We start from the raw sequence: 27607 nt of genomic DNA, 5'->3' as shown, positions 1-27607 counted from the left end.
AAGGACTTTTATGTTCCTACATTCATCGAATCAAGCCCGGGATAGAGAGCTCTAATAATAGGATGACACAGAAGGAGAAGAGAAGAGAAGAGAAGAGAAGAGAAGAGAAGAGAAGAGAAGAGAAAAATAAGCAAGACAATAACAGAGAAGTGGGGAAAAAAAGATTTTGCATAATAAAGTAGCTCGTAACAAAGGCTCCACAGCAGACCTAAAGCAAGCCTCCTTTCTATTGTAACCCTGCCATTCAATGCATGGGCACCATGTGGGTATGCATACATCCTCCACCACCAACTCCCCCGTGATGACTAATGAAGTTGACACAGGGCTTTCAACTATTCATGACTTGAGGCCTGAATTATTTGTTGGGTTGATGTAAGAAGGCAAACTGTGTTTCCAGCGATCAGACCCGGGAAAAAAACAGAAAAGAGAAAAAAGGGGGAGAAAAAAACTGTCCCCCTCTGTGGGAATCTTCTGACTAGGCGTGCCTTTGATTTCAAAAACACTGTCTCTGTTTCCTACATCAGCCCCTCACAGTTTACAGCAGCTCCTTGGGGGTGGACGTTCTGTGCAGCTGTGGGCATAAGAGAGAGAGAGTGAGGGAGATGGAGAGACAGATAAAAAAGAAGGAGAAGAGGCAGAGCTAAAGCTCATTATGCATCTTGCTTACAGGCGTTGTGTGGATATTCTATTAGCCATATCTAAAGTGTAATTGTACCATTGGGGGGGACAGTGTTGTAGGGGTGCCAGGCTTTCTCTCAGCGACTAGCGAAGTGTGGTAATCTCACACACCATCTCATTACAGTTTAAACCCCCAGCAGCTGCTCGCATTAGACTTTTATTACACGCTGCCGCTCACAGCTGTGCTGGCATAGCCCTGGACAGGATGGTGAGAGACAGGAACAAAGACAGACAGACACAGGGATTCCAGCACAACATTTGGCTCCCATCAAAAAAAAGGGGAAAAAATTGAAATATCGAAGCAGAGGGTTGTAATGACCCTAACAGCCTCTCAGTGTGATAACTCTACACCCCTCCCTTCTACCCCAAAACCCTAAACCAAGGCCAAGGACAGTCGCACAGATGGACCAAGTCAAACTCAGTCAGATTGGGATTCAATCAAAACTGCCAGAGTGGTGGTCACGCAAAAGCTTCACGCAGGGACAGCTTTCATAAGCATTTGTCTCATTCTGAAAACAGTATGCGGCATCGCTGCTCTGTTATCTCAGCACATCACATCTGTTTTACGCGAAAGTGTGCATGATTAATGCGTCGCTGTCCTTCCGCACAGGCCACGTTCACGGAAACAAGAGCAACTCGGTAACATGCTGGTTTAGCAAAAAATACTTCATGTTCTGAGACTGAGATCCTTGAAAACACTGTTAATTCAGTTTTCTTTTTGGATGATTATGGGATTTCCCAATATGAGGTAGAGCTCTAGATTAATACAAGTCAGATATGGGTGGGGTATGATCAGCCTGGTTTTCCTTCTATTTATCCAACTCTGTGAAATCCAACTACTCAGTTTTACAGCATTAATACTAGGCGAGCTATTTAAAGTAGACCAAATTTAATTCAACCTTTATTTTAAAAACTTTTGTACCATGGCGACATGCTGCAAAAAGGACCGGTAAAGGACACCTGGAAGAGTAACTGACCATGTTTTTGGTACACTTAGAGCAATGATAGTGTTTCTGGCTCTTCTTAAAAACATGGAGACATACCCGTGGAAATGGTTTCTCTGATAAAAACGACAGCATTTTATCCTGACATCCTCTCACTTGTGTTTCTGTAGTAATGCAATCTAGTCTCCTCAACTTTAGCTGGTTGGTTGTGGCAGATGGCTGCTGCTGGAAGTTTCTTCCTGTTTAAAGGGAGTTTTTCCTTCCCACTGTTGCCAACTGCTTGTTCATTGGAGTTCGTTTGATTGTTGGGCTTTTCTCTGTAGTATTGTGGGGTCTTATAGGACCTAGATAGGGCCATGCAGTATAAGGCAACTTGAGGTGACTGTTGTTGTGATTTTGTGTTATATAAATGAAACTGAAATGAATTAAAGCACAAAAACATACAAGTTTTTTGGATAGTTCCACTTGTCACGTCCTTCTCCCTGAGATTCTGTATATTTAATTTGAAATGAAATAATTTCAGCATTGATTTGAGTGGGTTTGTGTCAGTGATGAAAAAGAAAAACTGTGTGGGAGATATAGCTATTTTAACCACACGGTGCCCAGACGGCAAGATTCAAAAGTAATTGGAAACTGCCACAATATCCCTTTGAGCCAGGTGTGTGTTTATTCAAAGTTTCCTTCATGCATAAAAGAGCTCCGAAGTGGCTCAGAGAGAGAGAGAGAGCGAGAGTAAGATGAGATAACATGGCAGAATCTGTCAGAGAGAGATATCAAAGGTAAAATCAACAGTTGGTTTCCTTCTACAAAAAAAAAAAAAGAAGCCTGTGCACACAAGAAACTTGAAAATGGCAACCCATTTGAATAGTTCCGAAAAAAAAACCATTTATGGCTGCACAAGTCCTCGATGGTCTCCAGGATGAAGGCATGCAACATCTGGTAAGACTCAGAAACAGATAGGCCAAGCATCAGTTCACAAAAATGTACAAAAGTGAGGCAGTGTTGTGGAACAAAGTTCTTTGGTCTGATGAAACAAAACTTCACCTCTGTCAGGCGGATGAAAAAGAACAGCGACATGATTAAAGCACCCCCGTCATCATTACGGCTGCCACTAGCGCCGGTACGCTGGTATTCATTGATGATTTCACTGACGCTGCAAGCAGCAGGATAAATGCAGAGGTTTGCAGGGGGATTTCTGTGCGCTCAGGTTGAGCCAAACGCATCAAAACATATTGGACGTTTCACAATTCAGCGGGACAACAATGCTGAAGCACACAACGGAATCGGCCTTAAATGTGTAGGCGGGAAATCCTCGTCTGCTGATCTCAACCTGATTGAGCTGCATTCCACTTTCTTGGAGCAGACTAAAGGTGGAGAGCGCCCACAAAAAAAAGCAAAAGCTGAAAACGTGTGTGCAGTAGAGAAGGTGGATTGAAAGGATCTGCAGATGTCTTTGTGTCAAAGACTCCAGGCGGTCACTGACTGCAGAGGAATTTACACAAACCTCCAAATATTATTTTAGTTCATCTGGTATAACTTTGGCCACACTTGTTTATATTGACATAACACTCCTCTAAGTGCTATTTGATGTAAAACTGGGTTGTTATAATTCAAATTGACTGAGCCTGCAGAACAATGCCAGCTTCTGCAAGCTGACTAAACTAAACCTTTGTCCCAAATGGAATTCATGCTACTTTGTCTCTCTTCTTCTATGCAGAGGAGATTCTCTCTGTGTGGATTTGAATGAGCCCCAGCACCGGCTCTGTGTGTGGGTACACTCATCTTTGTGTCTCACCTTGACTTTGCTGAAGGTGGCATACTTGCAGAGGACACTGGGACACAGAGCCCAGCTGGGGAGGGAGATGAGACACAGCTGGGAATAATTAAACCCAGCACTGTCTCCATGAAGGGGCCGGGCAGCCAGGCTGGCTTGGTGTCCCCCCCAGACAGAGCAGCTTGTACAGAGACTGCATACACAACAGTCTCCCTTACTCTATTCCCCAGTGAGGTGAAAAAAAGGCACAAATCTGACAGTGACTCAGTGGTGGAATCCCAGTCACACAGCCAAGACACAACTTGACTCTAATGTTATTTCCCTAAAAGAAAAATACTCCTACATACTTATTGGCTCTCATCTGTGCCCCTGGAGTGATAGACAAGCGCACAAGTGGAGGAATCTGTACAGATAATTGGCCGGAGCTGTGATAACGCAGAGGTTCTCTGTAACAGACCTGGCCAACTTTATCAGCTCTAAATTTGCCTTGGCTCTAGAATGCAAGCTGGCCATATCACACAGCCAGGGTTTGCCGGCATCAAGCTGGGGCTGGGGTTTGTCTCATTTGAGGAATGCTTTCTTCCTCTTTCTCCTCCACAAACCTGATTAATTTACAATGGCATGGCTTTCTGTCTGTGCCGCGCTGATCCACTATCATTGGAAGTGAAAAAGGTTTACTTTGGATGTTGCGTTAGAAAAGTGAAACTCTCCCCAGATCACTAAATATCTTTTTAAAAACCTGCGCCGCATGCCAACTCAAACACTTTTAGGATGAATGAATTGACTTGTGCTACATTAAAAAAAAAAAAAGCCTGCTCTTGGTGCGATGATAAACAGCGCTTTTTCCAAGAGCCATCCAAGTCCTTCTCAGTGCCAGAACTGCTGAGGTGAATGACCCAGCGCGCAAAAATTCTAGCGCGATTAATCAGGAAAGGCTTGGGAAGAACGCACTGCCGGCTGTGGCTGTGCTATCACCGCTCTTTTCACTCCCTGCTGTTTGTTTGAATAAGTTAGGCCGTTGAATGGATTCATTTGATTACAAAGGCATTGAGTTGGCTCATTAATGATGCTGTTAATGGCATCCTCCATCATTCTGGAATCACTATGTTGTTGCACAGGCAGTCAATGCACCATGCATTTCACCGCCTTTATTAAGTTACACTTTACTGGTCTGTAAAATTTGACTGCAGACATTTTATTTGCCACTTCTTGATAGCTGTGTGTGAAATATGGGCCGTGTGGAGCATGTAGGGGCATCTCTTCAGCCCGTCTTACGCCAACTAAGTTGTAAATAATGCTTGGCTGGTTGTCTCCCATCTCGCTTTACCAACTAATGGCTGCTTCATTGCAACCTTCACCTGTGTGCAACTTTGTTGCCTTGGTTGTAAAAAGAGAAGAAAAAACTAGTCCAGTGGGAGATTATTAACTGTGGCTTGGTCAGTCATTTTCCTGATCCGAGCCTCAGCAGTTAGCATGAGAACATTCAATATATCTGCCATACAGAAATCATTATAATGTATTCCTCTGTAGTGGAGAGCCTGATCTCAACACTTGTAAGCGAACAGCTAAAGGGTTTTTGATTAAATCCCAGGGTGCAGACTTAGATGAAATGAGCTTCATTGGCAGCAATATTACCGCTTATTGCCCGAGCTTTCACAAGAAATTAAATTTATAACAAAGCACAGCTCTTTTTACGTTGCAATCAATTCCACCAATGCGAACAGCTCTCATTGGAAGATACATCAGTAGCTCTGCTGTAATCAACACACACACAGAGACACAAAGACACGTGCACATACCATGACCAGTCAGGCACGGGTTGCAAAATAGACTCTGGATTCATTATCAGGTGGATTAGAAACAATACTGATAAACCCTGTGAGCAGAGCAGTTCACAAACAACTCATCTGTTTGTTCATTTGGCCTCCATGTTTACTCCGGTCTCTGTAACCGGGAGTGAATGAGTACAACACTCATTTCATATCTGGTAACTATAGAGATTAGCAAACACGCTCTCTGGCTTCACTTGCAGTCGTAGCGGTGATAACAGGGCTTCTCGCCTCAGTTTTACACACGACACAGCGCAAACCAAACATTTTAATTTAAGTGCATCTCCATGTCCACGGAAGGATCATTAAACTAAGTCCTAATAAATGTGTATAACCATGATGGATGGCTGAACAACCCCTCCCCCCCCTCCCGCTTCGATGGAGATAAGTTGCTGCTGCGCTGCTTCGTGTATTGTGACGTCTCCTTCGGGGTTCTTGCAATGAGGAGAACTCACTCCACCCATCGAATCCATCAGGCTTTGGAGGGAGGCTTTATTCAGCTTGTTAGAGTAACACGTATGACCATGTAGGAGCTCTAATGAGTGGGGAGCTAGCCGGGAGAACCGTGTCTGGACGACAGAGAACATAAATCTCCTGTCCTGCTCAGCGCCCTGGGGACTGCACGAACACCAAAATTGTATGAGCCCACAGAATGTGTGTGTGCATGTGCGTGTCTAGGTGGATGTGGATGCATTATGTGTAAGCATGCAAGCACACACATAATGCAGATGACTACAACAGTACCCTCCTGGGAGACTCATCCACCATAGTTGAAAGAAGCAGGTTGTCTGAATTATGATCTAACAATAGTGCTCCACTCCCACTCTATAAAAGAATCCAATACGGGCATATCTATCATTACTGCAGCCCTTGCGCTCAACTCGCTTCTTGTTATTTGGAATGAGTTTTGGAAATCAATCCAGCCAAACTTTGCTTTGCACAAACGCCCTGCAGGTTATGATAATTCTTTCACTCTGTTTTTTAGATTCCCTATACATAAACTGCAGTCTGTGGTACAGATCAGACTCGGTGCGTCTGACTCACTTCCTTCCTGCTTCCTGACAGAGAGAGCTGTGTCTGATATGCTTATCAGCTGTATCCAGTGATATTGAGTAACATATACACTGGTATGCTCTTCCTGAGGCATGCCTTTCTTCACCTTGCGGGACAATTAGCTGCAGTAAGAGGTGTGTAATGAAAGTACGAAACTCCATCAGAGTATTGATTTGTTGGCGACATTTATCTTCCCATGGCGGGATGTGAACTCAAATGCAGTTTTAAATAAAAGTGTGTGCTCATGCCTGGATTTTTTTCCCTTATTAATCCCCCTAGGGGAAATTGATTCTATGTATTTAACCCATCCTAACTGTGAGCAGTGATGCCTCTCTTCTGCAACTGCTCCCACACAATTCAATTTAGTTTTATTTATATAGAGCCAAAAATCACAACAAGTCACCTCAAAGCCCTTTATATTATAAGGTAAAGACCCTACAATAATAAAGAGAACAACAAGAGAACAGCCACTAACAACTCCAACATCATTGTGAAGTTTGCGGACGACACTACAGTGGTGGGTCTTATCACCAACGGTGATGAGACGGCTTACAGGGAGGAGGTCAGCGCCCTGACCCACTGGTGTCAAGACAACCATCTCACCCTCAACGTCGCAAAGACAAAGGAGTTGATAGTGGACTTCCGGAGGTGCAGAGAAGTACACACCCCCATCACCATCAACGGCGCTGCTGTGGAGAGAGTGAGCAGCTTCCGGTTCCTTGGTGTACATCTGGCTGAGGATCTTATGTGGTCAGTACACATAAACAAAACAGTGAAGAAGGCGCAGCAGCGCCTCTTCTTTCTCAGGAGACTGAAAAGATTCGGCATGAACCCCCGCATCCTCAGGACCTTCTATCACTGTTCCATTGAGAGCATCCTCACTGGATTCATCACCACCTGGTATGGCAACAGCACCGCCTACAACTGCAAAGCTCTCCAGCGAGTAGTGCGGTGCTCTGAACGGATAATTGGAGGTGAGCTTCCCTCCCTCCAAGACATCTACAGGAAGCGGTGCCTGAGGAAAGCGGGGAGGATCATCAAGGACTCCAGTCACCCCAGCCATAAACTGTTCAGACTACTCCCATCAGGAAGGAGGTTCTGCAGCATCCGGTCCCGAACCAGCAGACTGAGAGACAGCTTCTTCCATCAGGCCATCAGACTGCTGAACACGTCATAGACACCTCAGCTTACCTACTGGAACTTCAACATTATGCACTACATACTGTACAGTAATGCCACTGTTTTGCACATGTCTCAACTCTGTATATTTTTATATATTTTATTTATTGTTGACTCTATTTAATTTGTAAAATATTTATACACACACACACACACACACACACACACACACACACACACACACACACGTAGAAAAACATTTAGTATACACATCCAGAAATTATTATTATTTTTGCATATACTATTATATATTGTACATATATTTATTAGTTTCAGATTTAGCCATTCGTATATTTTGCCTGTTTATGTTATTGTATTTTGCACAACTCTGTTGCTTGTGAAGCTCGCACACAAGAATTTCACTTGCATGTGCTGTACCAATGTACCTGCACATGTGATGTGACAATAAAAGTGGTTTGATTTGATTTGAAAACAACAACAATCAAATGACCTCTTTGAGCAAGCACTTGGCGACAGCGGGAAGGAAAAACTCCCTTTTAACAGGAAGAAGCCTCCAATAGAACCAGGCTCAAGGAGGGGCAGACAAGAGACACACTGTGGAAGACAGAGATTAATAATAACTAATGATGAAATGCAAAGTGATGTAAGGATTTTCTGGACTGAAATGATGATGTTTTTGTATGAAAAATGTATTAGCATCACTTTACAGCACAGCTTTATACTATTTGACATTTGACAAGTGTTCCCAAGAACAATAGTTTGCATGCTGTTAAATGATTGTCTGTTTATATAACTCCCACCGTCATATTTGTACTTTTTGTGCCTCTTTTCTGTAAATTATTTATAACAAAATAAAGATTATTCAAAAAAGAGTTTAAGGAGCAACAGGCAACCACAACGAAGTGCCAAAACTCCAGCTGTAAGCCAGAGCCTTAGTTAAGCAAATACAGAGAAAATATTGATCTTGGCTTAATTATGGCGGAAATGGAGCCCCCAGATGAATCCGCACCAGCGCTAGGTTCAAACCCAGGAGTGACGTGCTGTGAGGTAACAGTGCTAACAGCCGCTGAGCCACAGTGCAGCTTGGGTCTACAGAATGTGCTATTAGAGAAAGAGAGCGAGACAGAAGTATGGACAGTGCGTTCCCATGTGTGCCACAGGAATGTATACCAATGTGGGTGTGTGTGTGTGTGTGTGTGTGTGTGTGTGTGTGTGTGTGTGTGTGTGAGAGAGAGAGAGAGAGAGAGAGAGAGAGAGAGAGAGAGAGTTTATGTAGCCTCAGGGAGCTGCTATGGTCATATTTTAATAAGTTGCAGTATGTTGGATTATGTACTGCGAGCTTGTAATATCACACCGTCAGGGGCAAAGCCATAACAGATTCTCTGTTAGCTGGTCCTTAGCACACACACACACACACACACACACACACACACACACACACACACACACACACACACACACACACACACACACACACACACACACACACACATATATATATCAGGGGACTCTCCAAAACATTGTTTTCTGTTCTGCAGCACTTGTGAAAATGTGAGCTCCCACATGATTCCAGTTCAAAGGTACGCCTTTGCCGTTTTGTCTGCCTCAGCATGCAGTGCTCTCTCTCCCAGCCACAATGAACAGAGCTCCAGGTTTAATAGGCCTTAAGTAGCACACCCCTTTGCTGCCTTTGAAGAGCAAACACTTTGCTGCTCTCTCTCACACACACACACACACACAGAGTCATATATGTACACGCACATTGCTGTGTGAGCAATAAAAAAACAGTGGAACAGTGGCTAGTTCTCTCTCTGACACATCAAAAGGGGAGCTGAAGGGAGTAATGTGTGGAATGATGTGTGTGTGGACCAAGGCTGGGATGCCATTCATGGTTGTAGTGTTGTGGTTTTAACTGCCTGAGGAGACTTTAAGGCTGTGACTGGCAAGTTCTTTACAGTAGTTTTAACACATGGCCTGTCGCAATCTCAAACGCTGTTTGCGTCTAAAAAAAAATGCTGCTTGCTTCAGAATCTTTTTTTTTAAAAAAACAAAATTTTATTTGAGCAAAGTGCAGAAGATATAACTATATGACTATCATGTGCTTGACAAAATAGCTGCAGTGTCACTTACCCTCATTAAAGCCACGTGCCTCTCTCTATAAAGCAATAAAGACCACAAACAACCTTGGGAATTGTCCCCGTTTTTGAGAAACTGAAAGTGAAGCTCGGTCGGGCGCACACGCACAGCATGGGTGCGTACGTGCGTGTTTAGGAGCACATATGCGTGTTTTCTGGGTCTCGAAGTGAGCGATCGCATAACTCAGGCACTGAAGGAGAAGGGCAAAGTTACAATTAGCCTGCTGCCGAGAGCGTAGCCTCATTGTATGTGGCATGTTTATGCTTTGCTCATGCTGTAATTACATATGTCTTCTTTTGTTTTCTATTCCCATAAAATGAGGAGCATAATGAGGGAAAAAGCTCATTTCTACACAGAACCGTGTAACGCTACACAGTGCTCTTTTTGTCTTCAAGCTCATTTAGGCCTAGGAGAATGTCTATGGGGTTTGAAATGGGAGGAGAAGGGAGGAAGAGAGGACCGTAAACAGCGACATTGCTTCTCCAGATGGGAAACTTCTGTTAAGCTGTAATGAGAATGCATAATGACACAAACGAGCTTGATTAAGCTAGACATGCCTGCGCCTTTGTTGGGGAACATGAAACCAAGAAACCTATTACAACTTTTCTTTTTCTTTTCTTCTATTATTCTCTGTGATATCCTTTTTCGAGCCATAAGAGGAAGAGAGATGTCTTCATTAAATGTTTGGGAACATGTTTCATTTCTCTCTTTTTTAAAAATTAAAAAAAAACCAAAAAAAACCCCACAGCCATACCCAATAGGGAGAGACGATGAAAAGGCAAGAACAAATGATTAAAAAACAAAGCAAAGGAGTGACTGCTCCTAATGGGACTGTTTTCAACAGCTGCATTAACAAGCCTGCTTGATTTCCTTTGCCTAAGTGAAGTTGTCAGCCCATGTGTCCAGTGTGCTATGTTTAGGATGTCTAAAAGAGTTGTGTTTTCTGGCACCAGCAGATAATAAATGCGAAATGGTTGACCTAACGTCTCTTTCCCCCGTGTTGCTTTACGGTCATTCTCAAAACAGACCCGAGAAATCCTCCTGAGTCGAGGTCAAGAATCCATCACCATCCCCCCCTCCCCTTTTCCCTACATGAACATGCATTTCCATACCGGCTCTGTGTGAGAAGCAGGCCCGAGGGAAAATGATAAGAAGTGCTTCTACTTGCACTGAGCCCCTCTCAAAACATCATAAAACCAACATATTGCTTCCAATTGAATCTCTTGTGCTTCAAATTAGGTTAAAATACTTGTACCTCTCAGAGTGTGGATCTTTACATATGCAAATGCGGGAATACCGAATTGTCTGCCTTCATTTCCATAATGTGAATCATGAATAGGCCTTAGATTTGCTTGGTTGATTTCCAGCTATGCTCAGAAACAAAATCCATATTTGGCACCGCAAAAAGGAACAAAGATTAGAGTTTTTTGAAGGAATGCTAGATTACGCACCCTCATACTGTATTAGACCCAGTGTATGCACAAAAACATACACTTTTCATAGAGCAGCATGTTGTGAAAGAGTCCTACGTCACGGATTACTTTACCATGACTCCTTTGATGAAAATGTATTGCTTTAACCTTGGAAACATGGCACGGCAGTCGATATGGTTTGAGAGACTTGGAAATACTCGTGCCTGTGGATTCAACAGACTAAAGACGCTCTTCGACTGATGAAACAATAGCAGGAGGAGGAGGGGAAACATTCTTCTGCCGAGTCGGCATTATTGGATTTGGATTGTAACATAGTAAGTCAGGCTGAGAGGGGGCCTGTGAATATCACGTTGGAATCATAATAGACAAGGGCCGATTGTTATTGCACCACACCTCCATTAATAATTCAATCATTTGACCCGTGACATGATTTCCCGTAAAACAATCTGATCCTCTGAGGGCTGATGGAGATATTCGAAATCTATGAGTGTGTGTGTGTGTGTCTGTTTTTGACCTTCCCAGTATGACACAGAACTGATGCCCGGGGCGGCCACTCTTAGTCTAAAATTCAGAGGGAAGAAAAGACAAGATACCAGAAAGTGTGCACGCTAACTAAAGTGTGCTGCAGCATTCCCCCCCCCCCCCCAACTAGATATGTGCCCGCCCCAAGGGTGAGCCAATAAGCACGCCACAGGAATGGAGGGTCTCGCACGAAGCGTGCACTTAAAACTGAGCAGCGCTCTGAAAGTTAAGCGCAAAATCAGAACAACGTATGCAGAGTGCATTAGATATAAAAACACTGCGTGTGAGTAAGTGGAAGCAAAGCCCGGTAATATCATAACACATTGTTTCAGCGATTACTACTGACAGGGGAAACGTTGCTGTTCTAAGTCAGGCCTGCTGCAAACACAAAGACTAACACAGGTGCAGACGTAGATGAATGTAGGGATGTAAAAGCACACACAACTGTGTGCACGCCCACAAAATAACAACACTGGAGCATGCACGCGCAAGAAAAAAGCAGGGGTACCATCTATCAGGCTGCAGACGGGAGCCTTGGAAGGGGAAATCTGTCCTGTGATGGCCCTAAATGAGGGCTTTGGCGGCGCTGTCACATTGTATTTGGCTGGGACATAGGCGGTATGAGGGCCTACAAGAGATGGCCTGTGTGTACAGATATAATGAACTTGGGAGGTGTGTGGAGCATGGGCAGGCAGTGTGATTCTGTCACAGCTAGCGGTGCTCCGTGCCTGCTGTGAGGATGGAGGGAGGGAGAGATAGAGAGAGCGGCGGAGAGAGACGAGACGTAAATTGAGTGCGGAGAGGGAAAGAGTGAGGAAGAGGCGAAAGCAATGATCAAGACAGAAAAAAACATCAGAATGAGAGATGGAGAGGGGCCGGGAATGAATAAGCAGCCCTGCAGAAAAACACAGAGCTAATCGCTGCCGGATTGGTGAGGCAATACCGCTGTTATACCAGAAGAATATTTGCTCTAATTAGAGCCAGCTAATGTGTCTCCAGGTATAAAAGCTGTTGGCGTTTTCCTGAGAATAATGAGAAACACAAAGCTCGCAGTGTCCTGGAGAGAGGTGCAAAACTCCCTTTGTACATCATTAACAGTTCACTGACAACAAAAGTGGTCTTAATAGAATGTAATGTGGTCTCCTCACCTATCTGTTTGTTCAAATGTCCATTAGGGGAATGCAGAATAATTCTCTCCTTCTGTGCTTCAACCACAACCCATTTTATTTCCAAAGTTCTGCCTCCATTTGCTTCTCTCACCTCTGTCCTCCACATTAAGATGATAAACATGATTTCACGGAGCACTACAATCATCAGTCTTTGTAAAACACGCCAAAATCCTCGATAAAAGAATTAAGCTCGCTTTGGAGAGACGGGGCCAAACGTATAGATTTACAATTCCACACTCAAGTTCCCCGCCATGTTTTAATGCATCATAAACACTTGGTGTTTTTTGGTCTCCGTTCCAATAAAAACAGGAGTGCGCGGGGGTGTAATATCTGGAGCTGGGGGAAATTAAAGCCGAAGTTCCTCTCGTCTCCTCCTCCGGTGCAACTCCCGGCTCGCGCGCTCACACTTGAGCACGCGCGCACGCAAACACGTACGCACGGCTAATCAGCAGCCCGGAGAGAAATCTAAGACCACATCTACACCCAGTGGAGGAACCTGATACAACCACGTCGCCTCCTCCCCCCTGCAGCCCCCCTCCGCCACCTTCCCACATACCCGTCTTTCTCTTAATCATCAGCTCACACACACTAAACGCTCCCGCTGATAAATTAGACGCGAGGTTCAGTATGATTAACTAAAGTTAATGAAGACTGAAAGCGATCGCAGGCGATGTAACCATAGAAGGGAGAAGCATTTGAGAAAACATCAAGACTACATTAGAAAACCAGCAGACATTCTTTTTTCCCCATTTCTGCTGCTATTTCCAAAAGTCCTTTCAGTGCGCGGTGACAAACATAACCCTTCTGACTGCTGGAAAAATAAATCATACTTTCAAGTGAAGACAAATGCCTTATCCGTTGGGAGTAGCTGCAGGCTATAGTCATAATGGCCTTTCTCTCTCTCTCGCTTTCCTCTTCTCTGAAGGCAGGGAGTTTCCCTGAACTAGTTTGAAATGTCCACAAAAACCAGCGTTACGCAGCATAAAGCAAGTTTAGGGCTGATCGGTAGCAGGAATGTTGCTCTTTAAGACTTATTTTACGATGAACCCCGTGATGGTGAGAAGCACTTATGGTCCTGGAAGCAAAACTGCTACTCAGCCTTTTTTCCCCCCCCTTCTCTTCTTTTTTGACCAAACAGCAAAAACGCTCATCGCTGACATCTTTAACCGATAAAACACGCTTACGCTCAAGATCATTACTCATCATGTCTGATGTGGTGTCACAGTCTCAAAATTCGTGGATTTCCTATCACTGCAACCCCCCTCTACACCCTCTCTGTACGTTTGGCCCTGCTCAGGCTTGGCTCGGCTCGGGGCAGACCAGCTGCAGAAGTCTGTCTCCTCTCCTCTCTCCCCTCCTCTGCTCTCAGTGCTATCAGGTTGCCACTCCTCCTCCTCCAGCCCATTACACAGGCCTCTTTATGCTGCGCTAAAAGCTGCTCATGTTCAAACACTCCTGGGAAAAGCTCCTTAAAAACATGTCAGGATGAGAGGCCCTGTCTGGTAAAATATTAATAGGAAGTTAATTGGTTGTTAATGGACTGGTGCTTGGGTAGGAATCACCCTCCATTAGATAGGCCACTGAAACACCCCATTCAGGGGTGTCATCTTACCACCTCCACCATCTAATTGGTTTCCGGTCACCGTAGCAGTTGAGTTGCGGTAACCTGGTGTTAAAGACATTATCGCTTGAGTTTTATATAAGCTCTGGCAAAGAAAGTATTGTACCAAGCGCAAAGCGCGTTTCCCCACCACTCTGGTATTGTGGGTGTTCAGTTACTTTGGGGTCAAGCTCGGCGCGCCCTTTCTCTTTTAATTGGGCGCCCTTTTTGTCTTTCCTCGTGTTAATCTTTCCTTCTTCTACACATAAGGAAATAGTTTTAACTTTTGTTGTTTGTGGTCAGAGTCACTGCGCTTTCTGTGGTCGTCCTTACCCGAAAGAAAAAAAAAATCCCCTCCTCTCTCAGAGCAGACATGTAATATTGATGCGGAACAGACTCGGAGAAACACAAAAAAAATCAAATGGAATCCAAACTAAGTTCAAATGTCGACTTCAGCGCATACATTTTTGATCATTGCAAACCTACCAGATGCAATTCCCTTCAAGGGAAGCCACAGGGGCACGCCGAGCAAGGGACGTATTTAGAAATAAGTGATATTTCAGCGTGTCTTTCAATCCCGACTTCGTTCAGCTCCGATTCATTTATGAGAGGGACAAATACTTGCTGAAAGAGGTGGTTCAGGAAATGGGACTAAAAATGGCGGCAGAGGTTACCCATGTTTTTATGGATGAGGCTTTCAAATGTACCACGTAACTAAAATGAGCCAGCTCTTAAAGTAATCTCATTGTTTATCTAGACTTACAGACGTTATGTAAATGCTTTATATATACTGTTTATAGTGTCTCATACCTGAGTCTTTCTCTGGAAAAGGAAAGAAAAACATTTTTTAAATCAGTTATTTCAACATCACAGCCTGGTTAAATGTGAGGGTCCTACACTCAACATTTATATTAAGTTTTTCAATCCTGAATCATGCTTTTCATGCAGCCTTTACTTGCTGTTACTCTTTAATGCACTCAAGTCCACTCTCGTGCCTCGGTCTATTTAATGGTAACCTCACTCAAACATTGAGTGAACCCGTGTCCAATTACATTACAAAGCAAATGTCAATGGATCCAACAGATGTTGTGCTACTACACAACTTCCAAGTTTCATTTCACTGGTGCAGGTTATCGCAGCCGCCACTAGATGGTAGCGAAAGGCTGGAGTTACTGATTGGCAGACAGGCTCAACTGATGAAAGAAATCCTCCAGGCCTGCTATTAAATATCCAGCTCTGTGCCGTGTTCTGCTGTAATGTATTACTTGACTGGATGGAGAATGTGTGATAACCCCGACTGTGGGTAATGCAGTAGTAGAAATGTCTGCCTGATGTTTCGTTCGCCCTGCTCAGCCAGTTAAACTCCTCGCGGGCTTGAATTGAATGAGGCGGAGGGGAAAAACTGGAATATTCACCCGTATAATCATCAAGACAATGAGATTAGCAAAAAAGAAAAACCCATCAGGTATGCACTCAGACTTTGGCTTTATTTTGTTTTATTACATGTCAAGCTGTAAATGTTGCAACAATAGAGCGGGTTCTTGGCTGGACCTTTAGCAAAAACTGTCATAAGCTACGAGGATTACATGGTAATACACAACAAAACATTTGCAAAGAACACTTTAGGAAACTGTAGAAAAGTTACAACAGTATGAAACGTCCACTGTGGAAAAACTTTACTTTAATAATATTTGGCACTGAAAAACCTTTTTTTTTCCTGATAAAAAAAAAAAAAATAAAGTCACCCGTGGTGTTTCTCGACTAATGGAGTCATTTTGTCCAATTACGTCCTTCACTGTGACTGCTGTGACCTTTTTGGCATCAAAAATGGATAAATATACATTTGAAATTTGGTGACGCTCCAGTCGCACCTTGAAAGTGCTTTCATTTTGACAAAACAGAAATCTAGTAATAGTCCGATATTTTTTTAATAGATGATGACAGCTGTCAAAAAAATGTTTTTATATGCCTCCGGGCCAGATAGCTTTGCTTCCAAGCATGAACGTCACAACCGCTTATTAACTGTCAGTCACTGATTTATTATTTTTTTTCCTTTTTTCATCTCAGGTGCACACAGTAACATTCATTGTGAAAAATAGCTAGTTCAAAATGTCATGCTAATGCACACAGACAAGCTACCGGGATGTGCTGCCTTCAAACTTGGCCCCCTGCACCGCACGCCCCAGAAGAGTTTGTGATTATCCACATGAAGAGCCGAAGAAGTTCACATGCCATGAGGTTCACCATTAGTATGTGGACAGAAATGCATGCAAGTATTTTAATCAGCCCCCAAAAAGCATTTGTGTATGTGCGGGATACATTCAAACAGGCAATAAGAAGAAGAAGTGAGAAGATGAAATCAAACTACATTAGACTGGAAGAATGTGCTGTCTGCCCTTCTGTTAACATCTGCTTACACCTTGACTGCACCCTACTCTCAGGACAGAAGTGTAAAAATCATTGAGAACTCTTTCCGGTCGGTGTGGCTGATGAAAAGACAGTCTTGGAGACTCTCACTCACTAGGCCGCGTTGTGGAAAAGGATGGGCTTGACCATCCCAGAGAGGATTTTGGGCACGTGGACGCTCACAATCTCCGAGATCATCTCTGGGAAGCTGACGTGCATTTGCATGGACTGAGCTTGGATGAACAGATCGTAGGTGAACTGGTGTAATTTCCTCACAACCTATGTCAAGAGACAAACATGATACATACATGTGTTGGGGTTATTAGAAACAAAGAGATAAATAAATATGTAATGTGGAAAACATGTAGATGCTGTCTATTGTCCCTGTATAATAAAGACTAAAAATGCCCAAATAATAATACGAATGAACAAAAACAAACGAGACTTTCATGGCACAGCTTAAGAGGCGGTTTTAGGAGATAACACTTATTGTGACACTAAGCTCCACAGACAGGGCAAAGCTGAAGGAGTCCTCATCAACTCTGATCTTCTTCCTAAAGGGCCCTTCCAGACAATCTCTGGCTGCCCTCCAGCTCAAAAGCCACAAAGCCGAGCATTTAAAGGTAAATCCACAGTGAAAGACAGGAGGCTCAATCTGTTGTGGCTCCTCTCCACATAGCGCTTTAACTCTTCTGGTCATACTCATATAATGATGTAGGGGGTTTTTCCTTTGATAGCTAATTGTTCTCATCATTGAGATAAAAGTACAAAAAGAAAAAAAAAAATCCTAAAAAGGGTTAAAAGTAGTGCATTTACACCCCCTAGTGGTTGCACATCTACATCAACACACTTCCCCCTCCTAAACCTCAGTAAGGATGAGATGAGTGATTAGTGTGTATTACAACAACAAAAGAAAGTTCACCAAATAAAAAGAAAATAAAAATGCAAGAAATGCACATCGAGAAATCGTAACAGGAAAACTACATGTGTTTTTAGGTAGATACACCTGCGTACCTACAATACCACGTCAGTCTTTTACGGCTTAGAGGTAAAAAGGAAAAAATATTATTAACAAAATAAACAGAATATAAATCTAGAAATACACTGATGGCTATCAGCGTGTGTCTTATTTAGGGTGAATTTAAACTAAATTAAAGACCTTTTATTACTCATTCAAATCTACCTCAAATGCCTGGACTTGGACTTTTATGCCTTTTTTTTGGTTCATAATCTTTCCATTTTCTTTTTTTACTGAAGGTCACAGCACAACTTGACCTTTCTATATTTTGTTAAAATATAATAAAAAGCGCTTTTAAAAAATCTTTTCAGGTGTTGCTGATTTTGCTGGTATTGGGTATATATGTGCACAAATGTTTGACAGAAATAACAATGAAACTCGTTAATCAACCTTCTGCATGGTCGCGCATATGAAGGCAAATCTTATGAACCTGCTTTTTTATTGCTTATGCATTTGTTTCGAGGTTTAACACTACTCTTATGACATCACGTCAAAATTATGGCCACAGATTAAAGTGTTTGGTGTGTGAATAGGTACATGTGGCTTGTAGTGAAAAGTGTTTTGAGTGAGAGTAGAAAAAGCAGTCAGATGCAGTCAAATTCAGTCAGAGGTTGGAAGTAAGGAAGTACAAATACTTTTTATACTTAATACTTTTTCTAGCAACTTTTTACTTTTACTCACTAGATTTTTAAACAAATATCTGAACGTTCTACTCCTTACATTTTCAAAACAGGCTCGTTACTTTTGTTTTAAAATGATCATTTATAGCATTTACACTCGGGGTTAAAGTGGACCGATAGAAGTGCAGGTTCACGGTACGCGGTACAGCATCTAGCTAGCGCTGCAGAGGAGGACAAAGAAGGAAGGAAGTGACATGTTTTTTGGTTTTCTGGTGGTTAAAAGGTGGTAATTTCAAATTCAACGTTTCTATCAGCTAAGATAAGAAAGACAGGACAGGAAGAAGAGAGGTTTGAAGGTAAGGACTGCTCAGTAATACTTGATAAACTGCAAATTTAAAGCTTCATTTTAATCACATATTGGATTTGCATATGATATGTTTTGATAAATTATGTGTTTTCATGTTGTGAAATGTCCTGCAACACAAACTAAGCTAAACTCATTTTGTGTTGCATGAAAATATTAGGTAGTTTCGACTTTTAATTCCCTGTCACTGCACAACAGATTGAAACTGAGTGGATTTCTTAAAGTTAGACTCTAGATTCAATAGCATTGGTATTCTCATGTACTAACATTATTTTATTATATTATTATAGTGCAAAGTTCAGTTGCCTTTGTCCAAAAATGCTTTTTCACATTTACTTGAGTAAAGTTGTTTCAGTGCTTCAACTTTTACTGTTTTTTTGACAAATGTATCTGTGCTTCTACTTAAGTAAAGAAAGTCTGTACTTTTTCCACCTCTGTATTCAGTCATGTGAAAACAGCCCATAATTTGGTAGCTTGTAAAACCACATTAAGCAGCAATAACTCAAAATAATAATTTTCTGTATGAAGGTCATATGAGAGAGGCTGATAACCTTTATCAGCCTCTCACATAATTCTGGAGGAATTTTGGCCCTGTGTTCTTTGCAGCATTGCTTCAGTTCTTTGAGGTTTGCAGGCAATTGTTTAAGCACAGCTTGCTTATGTCCTGCCACACCATCTCTGTCAGGTTAAGGTCTATACTTTGGCTGGGCCTTTGCAACACCTTGATTATTTTCTTTGTGAGCCATTCTGTTAGAGATTTGTTGCGGTGCTTGACTCTAGAAACCTTTGGTATACTGAAGAGTTCATGTTGAACTCAATCACTGCAATGTGTCCAGGTCCTCCGGCTGCAAAACAAGCCCAAATGAGTACTATGCATTATGACCAAACATCTCCAGTTGAATTTTTTTGACGTTGAAAACATTGTTTCTCAAAATCTCCAGAAGCAAAATATTCAGTTGCACCTTTTCAAATTAAGTTATCCTGCCATGTTCTTTTCAGAGAGAAGACTTTCTCCTGGCACCCCTTCCAAACAAGCTATACCTTTTCAGTCTTTCTCTAATTGTGCTGCCATGAACTTTAACATTTAACATTCTCACGGAGGTTTGAAAATTTGCTGGGACGTCCACTCCTGGGAAGACTGTGGCATTGTGTTAACACACATGAACGCTTTCACAGAGCTACTCACAAAGCAGTAAAGGCCTCTTTAAACTTTATTTTTCACATGACTGTAGTTAGCAGTTCATTTACTGTGTCTGGGTTATTCTTCAGTCCATATAAATAATTTACAAATGGAAATCATCTTATTGGCTTTAATACAGCAGCATCTGGCACCACTATTCTTTTATAATTGTTAATTATCATGGTAGGCTGTTATGGATTAGGCGTTTCAAGGAAGCAAATCTCAAATCCAGGTTATCATATAATCCGAAACACAGATACACAGTAGCTAAAAGAGAATAAAAAAATAACAGGCTTAAACCTGTGGAGAAAACAAGGGCTTAGATATTAAATGCAATGGCTGACAGATTCGGTTGAATGAATCCAGCCGTGAAATTTTAAAACAATAAAAATCTTGCTTGTGTGTTCATAATAAGTTTACAGTTGTATTGCAAGCCTGTATAGTGTTGTGTCTGTCATTTTGTGCGAGAGGAAGGAGCATTATTTTAAGATAAGATAAGATAAGATAAGATAGAACTTTATTAATCCCTTGGGTGGGTTCCTCTGGAAAATTCGATTTCCAAAAAGCACGGCACCGACAGAAGTTACAGTTACAGAATATTATATATATATATATATATATATATATAGACACACACACATACACACACATATATAAATACAGAGAAAAATATAAATAAAATATACGAAGGGGATAAATAGAATAAATAGGAATAAAAATAAAAATACAAGTGATTTGCGCTCACTCTAAAAAAATGACATGTGCATCCATGTCCAGTGTCACAGCATGGTGCATTTTTTGGAATGCAGTTGTGTGTATTACCGACTGGAGGTAGTCCAGCAGCTGCGTGAGCTGAAACAGTCTCTGCGTGCGGGTGGTCTCTCCGTGGTGGCTGGCCAAACGGTCTAGCTCCTTGATGTAGGAGGTCCGCAGTTTGTCAAAACAACTCTGGCTCTTCAGGCCCTGCACTGGCACTGTGACCACAAAGCCAGAACACAACAGTAACTCTCACAGACTTTATCCAGCCCATCAATTCTCTAAAGTATGGCTGTACTCTATTGCAGTTGTATTTCACATGTTGAGTTGACATTCGCGTCATTACTCATGGTCCCGGGTGACTCACTGATGCTGAGGAGGACCAGGGCCTTCATGCAGAGGAACTCCTCCTGGGTAACCTTGAGCATGCACAGCCTTTGGGATAGTAGCTTCATCCTCACACAGTGTTCATACATGCTGGACACTTGCATCCGCTGGCTGTGAGGAGGGATAAAAAAGAAAAAAGGGGAAAAAAAAGCGTGACGCAGGAGGAGGGTCACGTAGTGAGAAATGTAGAAAGGAGTAGTTATTGGGGACATGAAGGGGAAAAAGGGAGAGAAAAAAGGCACCAGAGGTGAGAAAAAACGAGTTAGATGGATAATGGAAAATAGAGAACGACAGTGAGGCACTGAAAAATGAGGGTCAGCAACAAGGGCATGCGTATCCATTACTATGCAGGTCAGAAGCAGCCTAATAGAGTGACATGGGTGTAACACAGACAGAATGAGTGCTAACGTCACGCAAAACACTGACCAATTCAGAGCTGCCATGAGAGTTGGCGAACATCGTCATACCTTCTTTGTTCTTGACACAACAATTTACTGATAACAGCCTGGGGGGGGGGACGACTCATGTGCAGTGATTTTTGTGACACAAACTCTGTTGTCTGGGTTTCTTTTGGGAGTAGAAAGAAAAAGACAAAGGCTGGAGTTGAGGTGTCAGAAACATTTTGATAAGGGGCCGAGGGGTGAGGTTGGAGTGTAAATTAAAACTTGTCAGAGTGGAAGTTCTTGGACACTGATGAATGGTTATGCGATGATGAAAAAGAGCAAAGCATTTGAGACGATTCCCTCCGCCAGCCGCATTTATCAAATGCAAAGTGACGGGTTTGCTGGTGTGCCCGGAGAGACATTCGCTGTTTGTTTTCCTCCTGCTGAAAAACACCAGAAAAGTGTCGCACCGTGCCTTTCATCGCATTTCACGATGACAAGTGAAGTCTCATGGCATCGCAGCAAACCCCATGCCACAGTGATAATTTCTCGTTTCTTAGTTTGATAAAGATTTTGTGTCTCCTTTTTTGTGAATTCGTTGTTTGATGTTAAATTGAATATTTGCTGAAACTCACTCATTGAAAACCAGGTCTGGAGCAAAGTACAGCATAGAGCTGTTAGTCAGCGTGTAGGATCTCCAGCCTAAGGCAAACACCATCACCCCCATCCATGACAGCTGAATCAGTGACATCTGGTCATCCACATACAGGTCCCGAAACCCTGTTAACAAAAGTCGCTGTTATCAAGCTCTCCTCAGGGTTAAGCATTCACAGTTTTATTATTTTTAAAAAAAATCAGCTGATTTGGCTTAATTAAATAACTGTTGAGGCAAACATGGATACAATGATGGCCATTCTCAGCCTTCCTCTATTTTATCTTTTTTGTTTAAATGGGAAACATCCCCCTCTAGTGGCTAATATTTGAACAACTTTGTTTGTTTTGCATGGACACTAAACCAGCGCAAACTTCTGGAAAGGTATCTCATCTTTTGACCTAGATACTGAGGCCTTGCTCAGTGCTGGCAGATTAAATACATTTCCTAACAGTGGTACTGCTCATCCAAACCGCAGGGAATTCTAATGTCATTTTTGATTGAATTACGCTTATTTCTTCTCAAACTGCCCATTTACCATCCACTGTCTTAGTCAAAGTTGTTTACAAGTCTGATCTTTCAGGGTTTTGCTTAACAAGGAATGCAAGTGGTATGTTTGACTAGAAACCAAAACGGAAGCAGCCATGGAAATGTGCTCCCTACCAGATTCTCTGGAAGAGCTACTTGGAATTAATTACCTTGGCTCAGATTAGTTTACCTGGTATTGCCTTGGCCCAGTGGACCACGGTTACCAGCTGCCGTTCTCCCAGCTCGTTCAGGCTGGTGAGCAAGGACACGGGGCTGTCTGGCTGGGCAGGATCATGCCCGGCATTGACCAGTGCTGGCTCAATAGCCTGTAGGATGCTGAGCAGCGACAGGCAGGAGTGCAGGGGTGGGGGGATGGCCGCAACCAGGGCCTGGGAAGCTGCTCGAGATATGTAGATATGTAAAAACAACATGAAGCAGAAAGTGTGGCAAGATCGAGTCTTTTCTGGCAAAAGTAACATTGAATAAACGTGACATTTGAGCTCTGTGCAACTAATCCTTACCACCTTGAGCCCTGACAGCTGCATTTCTGGACTCCAAGACTGCATCTTTCTTCGCTGCCCTCTCTTCTTTTTCTCCGTGTCCCCAGCTAGCTGGCTGTTGCTCCTCTTCTCCATTACTCGCCTGCCCGGTTCCCTTCAGCCTGCGACCTAGAGAGATGATTCTGTTAGAATTCAGATGGACGGCTTCTAATCTAATAAATGTAAGGAATCTGACCATGCTGACCTATTTTTTTAAAACTGCAAAATACTTTCCTTTATTTATGTCTCATTATTTCCTTGTCTCTGGTAGCTCACCTTTAAGGCTCATTCCCGACATGAAGCATCTCTTTAAGCGACACGACGCGCAGTTCTTCCGCCTCAGTTTGTCGATGGTGCAGTCGTTTCGGCTGGCACACAAGTGGTTCTGCTTACCTGGAGGCACACAAGAGTGCTGGGGGATGAGGAGTGCGAGTTCAACAATGCCTAGGCTTCCACTCATAGCAACGATATGTGGGCGTTTACTGATAACAAATAACTCGACCTCATAATGTCAGGGTCACTGTGCCCTGTCTACAGGAGAGAGCAAGTGGGTGTAAGAAATTAAAATCAGTGCGTGAGTAATTGTGTGTGTGTGTGTGTGTGTGTGTGTTGCACCCACCTGCAGCGGCCCTCTTGAAGAATACTTTGCAGCTGCCGCAGGTGACTGCTCCATAGTGACAACCCGAGGCGTCATCTCCGCACACTTGACACACTCTCCTTTCTGACAGATACACACCTGGAAAAAAATCCTCATGCCTGGGCGCGCGCGCACGCACGCACACACACACACACACACACACACACACACACACACACACACACGTGCACGCAATGGTGTTGTTTTAGTGTCTTCCCTCAGTTTTTAAACCCTTTTACCGTAAAAACTGAGGGAAGACACTGATGAAGAATTGCAGCAGACATTAAAAAGCACTCACACAGACGCTATCGGTTTTGGGTTAGTAGGTCTGCCTTCACTGAGCCTTATCGTGCCAATTCCCTAAAATCCAATCAAATTAAAATTTTTTCCATCATGTGGTTGACAATTTGTCAGCAAAGGGAGTCAGTTTGCTCCAAAGTAAAAGTTGTGATTAGCACATGCCAGAGTGAAGTTTTTTTTTAATGAATCCGTAACTTGTAATAAAATAGAAGGTTTTCTTTCTAGAAGCAGAAACAGCAACAGGTGCTGTATCTCTTCTTTATAGGGACACTGATACATTTCCTACTGCTGCAGTCCCAGGGCTTATAAGGACATTTCTGGAAAATCTTAAGAATAGGATAAACTTTAAGTTGCTGTAGCTGCATGCTATAACATGATTTAGAGAAAGCCAAAACAAAACAAAACAAAAAAAAAACACACACCATGCTGTTGGAGGACAAAGGGTTCAGTGCTGCTGAACATTTCAGGACTCCACAGAGTATCAATAGAAGTCATGGCTGATAGCGATATATAATAATCGTGTTCGCTGCCTTTGATTTATTTGTGCTGACACTTATCCAATTAGCTTATGCTTTGTGGCTCTCACAGAAACGTCAAGAAACTAAGCATGAAATCCGGAAAGACAGTGCACCGTTAAACATCTGCGAACTTACGCCTAAACTCATTACAGCACTCCTTTTAGAAGACAAAATGACCAAAGCCCGACTGCATTGAGCGCAGTTACTGGCACGATGCTCATGCTGTGTGTTTCTCATTAAAGAAACGTGTGAGAGATGGGAGGGATCGGTAATACTGAATGTACTGTACTCAGTATGAATGGGCTTTTGACCTGACGCACACAAAACAAATCATTCGAATCTGATCTTTACCTTAAACTGCGATCTGTGCAATTCATCCACACCGAAGGCTCGCTCTTGATAGTGGAGAAAGTGCTTTGCCCCTGAGGAATCGCACTTGGGTAACTTTCCGTTTGACCATATCCTTGTGCCGTCGCTCGCATGCGACCTTTGCCACCCTTCTCACCTCTACCGTACCAGATACAGCGGCATTCCTGCCTGTTTCCGCGAGGAGCTTGCCCACAATTACAGTATTTGCACAAAAAATTATGTTCCCCTGATTCTCCCCTCTGTGGCTGTGGCTGTGGCTGAGGCTGGGATCGGTCGATGTATGCGCGCTCATTTGCGCACCACATTTGCGGTGGGAAATCCCTATATAGGTCTGAACTGTCATAGTAAGACGAAGGTGGTTTTAAGGGTACGACCTCGGCCACCTGAGGGGTCGCGGGCAGCTCCAGCGTGGGGTTCATAAACACATTTGACTCCCTGCAGACGTATCTGGATATCACCGAGCCACGCGTCACAGTTTGCGCACCGTCCATTTCGCCCGATCCGAACAGATCCATACAGCTCACCTGCTGTATGCCCTGGCACACTTCTCCAAAGTCGTCCTCTCTAAGGCTGCTGTCACCCAGGACAAGCAGGCTGCTGTCGGAGTTCATATTTCCAGTCCTTCTCAACTCTGGCACTCCCCGAGAAGTATCCGCCACAGTGGAGTCGCATTCTGCGAAGGCGCTGCTGGAGCTCTGGTTCATATTATTGGGCGGAGAAGACACCGAATCCAAACCCAAAGACACCGACACCGCTTTACTGAGCTCATAAGCCGGACACGCATAGATGGTGGTATCCAACCGATCCCCTTCATTCATCGTTAAAGAGTTTGTTCCTTCCAAAACCGAGTGAAAGGACATTTTCGGCTCCGGTTCTCGGAGTTAGAGTGCACTGGGTGCGCGGCGAGCAAACAAAACAACACTTTCCAGGCTAGAAAACGCCTACCCAGTGACACTACTCTCGTGCGTCTAGGCGGATGGGAAATGCACATCAGTCGTCGACGTAAGTTACGAAGGGGAAGGGACGTCCCGCCGGTATGATTTACAAATGACGGGGGCTTTTCGACACTTTTATAGTAACTTTCTTTTTTTTTTTCAACGCAGGATTAAAATTCACCTCACGAATTACCAAAAAACAAAAACAAAGAAAGAGAAACACCAGCATAGTGAGAATTGGTTTTCGCACAGACTCTTCTTTATACAGTGATTAATGAACCCAGTGTAGGTTAACTTTTAGCAATTTTAAAACCCAGCTGCGTGCCTCTCACTATTTTACGTGCAAATCTAATGGCGTCTCAAGAGCATAGCTGCGATTAATAATTACAGCACTCTGTGCAGTAGTTTGTTTTCCTACTTAGAGTTATATAAGCTTGCTTGTGTTTGTCGGTCTGATTCACACAGAGAATCAGGTTAACAACAAACCAGAATGCACAATCATTGATGTGTTTAAACCATATTAAAATAACAACTAAAAAGAACGGGGTGGTCAGTGGAGGCTCTGATAGGTAGTCACGCAGTGCTTTCAACTATTTATTTTTGGATAGCTTGTGATGACTCAGCACACGACAGGAGCTGGGGACTGCAAATTAATTTTACCCAGTATATAGAAAAGGTCTGGATTGGGTTGGGGCGTTTGTGGAAAGCTTCCTTTTTGGATTGCAGGAGGAGAAGAAGTTAGGCAGACCCTTTTTTTAATGGGGTGACACAAGAGGGAGTGAGTGGCGCACACTCACATTCAGGGTGGGCACATGGGAAATGAGAAAATCCTATCAAAAATGTTGTGCTTTGCAGGACAAGACAAGATAATTTTGTCCGGTTTTAATCAGAAATATGGTTTATCGTACTGAGTTGGCGAAATAAAAAAAAAGTCTGTGCACTCATCTTGTTTTAGGTTCCTCTTTGCAGAGTGAAAGACTTAATGAACACTGTAAGAAAAACCCTGTAAAATTTAGAGTAAAAATATTGGCAGCAGGGTTGCCTGCCCTGTAGTTTTTGAAAACGTTTTTTTTACAGGATGATGCTGTATTTGTTTTACAGGACAATTATGTAAAATCCTAAAGATGCTGTTAAAATAAATATAATGAAAAGGTTTGGTATTACTTGCTGAGCACATCAACTTTTATTAATTTAACCATAAACTAAATTCGTGATTTGCAAAATTATGATTAATGCTGAAAGCTGACCTTATGTATCAGTGCCAACAGCTCCTCTGTATTCACTTATTATTACATCAGCAACAATCAAGCTAACCTTAACCTTGTTAGCAGAAAATGAGCGGTGATATAACATTACTTTCAAAAATGTCAAATTTAAAGCTGCTAAACACAAAGAGTGAAATATTAAAATTAAGAAATGAATTAACTAAGTCACTTACCACCACTAGAAATCCCTCCACGCATTGCTGGAAATTCTCACGACTACTCTAAATCCCACAATGCATCTGTAAATATGGAATTTTACAGTAGCCTATAGACTTTATCCAAGCTCCCAGAATGCATTGCTGTTTACAGAATATTACTGTATTTTTTGAAATACTGAAAAATTATGTTGTAAGATTTTTATTTTTACAGCAATTTGTTTTCATTTCTCATATCATAAAAATCAAAATCATCAAATAAAGTTGTTGTTTTTTTATTTATAAATATGCTTACAAAGGTGCATTTATACCAAAAA

General features: G+C 42.7%; 1 protein-coding gene across 2 annotated transcripts; it reads right to left on the bottom strand.

Moving 5' to 3' along the window:
* Positions 1–15744: 15744 nt before the first annotated feature.
* Positions 15745–26049, bottom strand: LOC113034111 (androgen receptor-like). Of its 2 annotated transcripts, none has more exons than XM_026188461.1 (9): positions 24918–26049; positions 23731–23867; positions 23388–23504; positions 23097–23240; positions 22763–22969; positions 22028–22172; positions 20990–21120; positions 20689–20840; positions 15745–16963 (listed from the first exon to the last, which is right to left on the bottom strand). In XM_026188461.1, the coding sequence occupies exons 1-9, from the start codon at positions 25793–25795 to the stop codon at positions 16799–16801; spliced, it is 2076 nt and encodes a 691-aa protein (XP_026044246.1). In that variant the 5' UTR covers positions 25796–26049; the 3' UTR covers positions 15745–16798. The 2 variants fall into 2 exon arrangements, with proteins under 2 accessions (XP_026044246.1, XP_026044237.1); XM_026188452.1 differs by having other exon boundaries at positions 23094–23240; positions 24918–26048.
* Between the last annotated feature and the right edge of the window lie 1558 nt (positions 26050–27607).

Source organism: Astatotilapia calliptera, chromosome 2 (assembly GCF_900246225.1).
Source record: "Astatotilapia calliptera chromosome 2, fAstCal1.2, whole genome shotgun sequence".
NCBI lineage: Eukaryota > Metazoa > Chordata > Actinopteri > Cichliformes > Cichlidae > Astatotilapia > Astatotilapia calliptera.
Note: the sequence above shows the minus strand (reverse complement) of the source record. Positions and strands in the feature narration are given on the sequence as shown.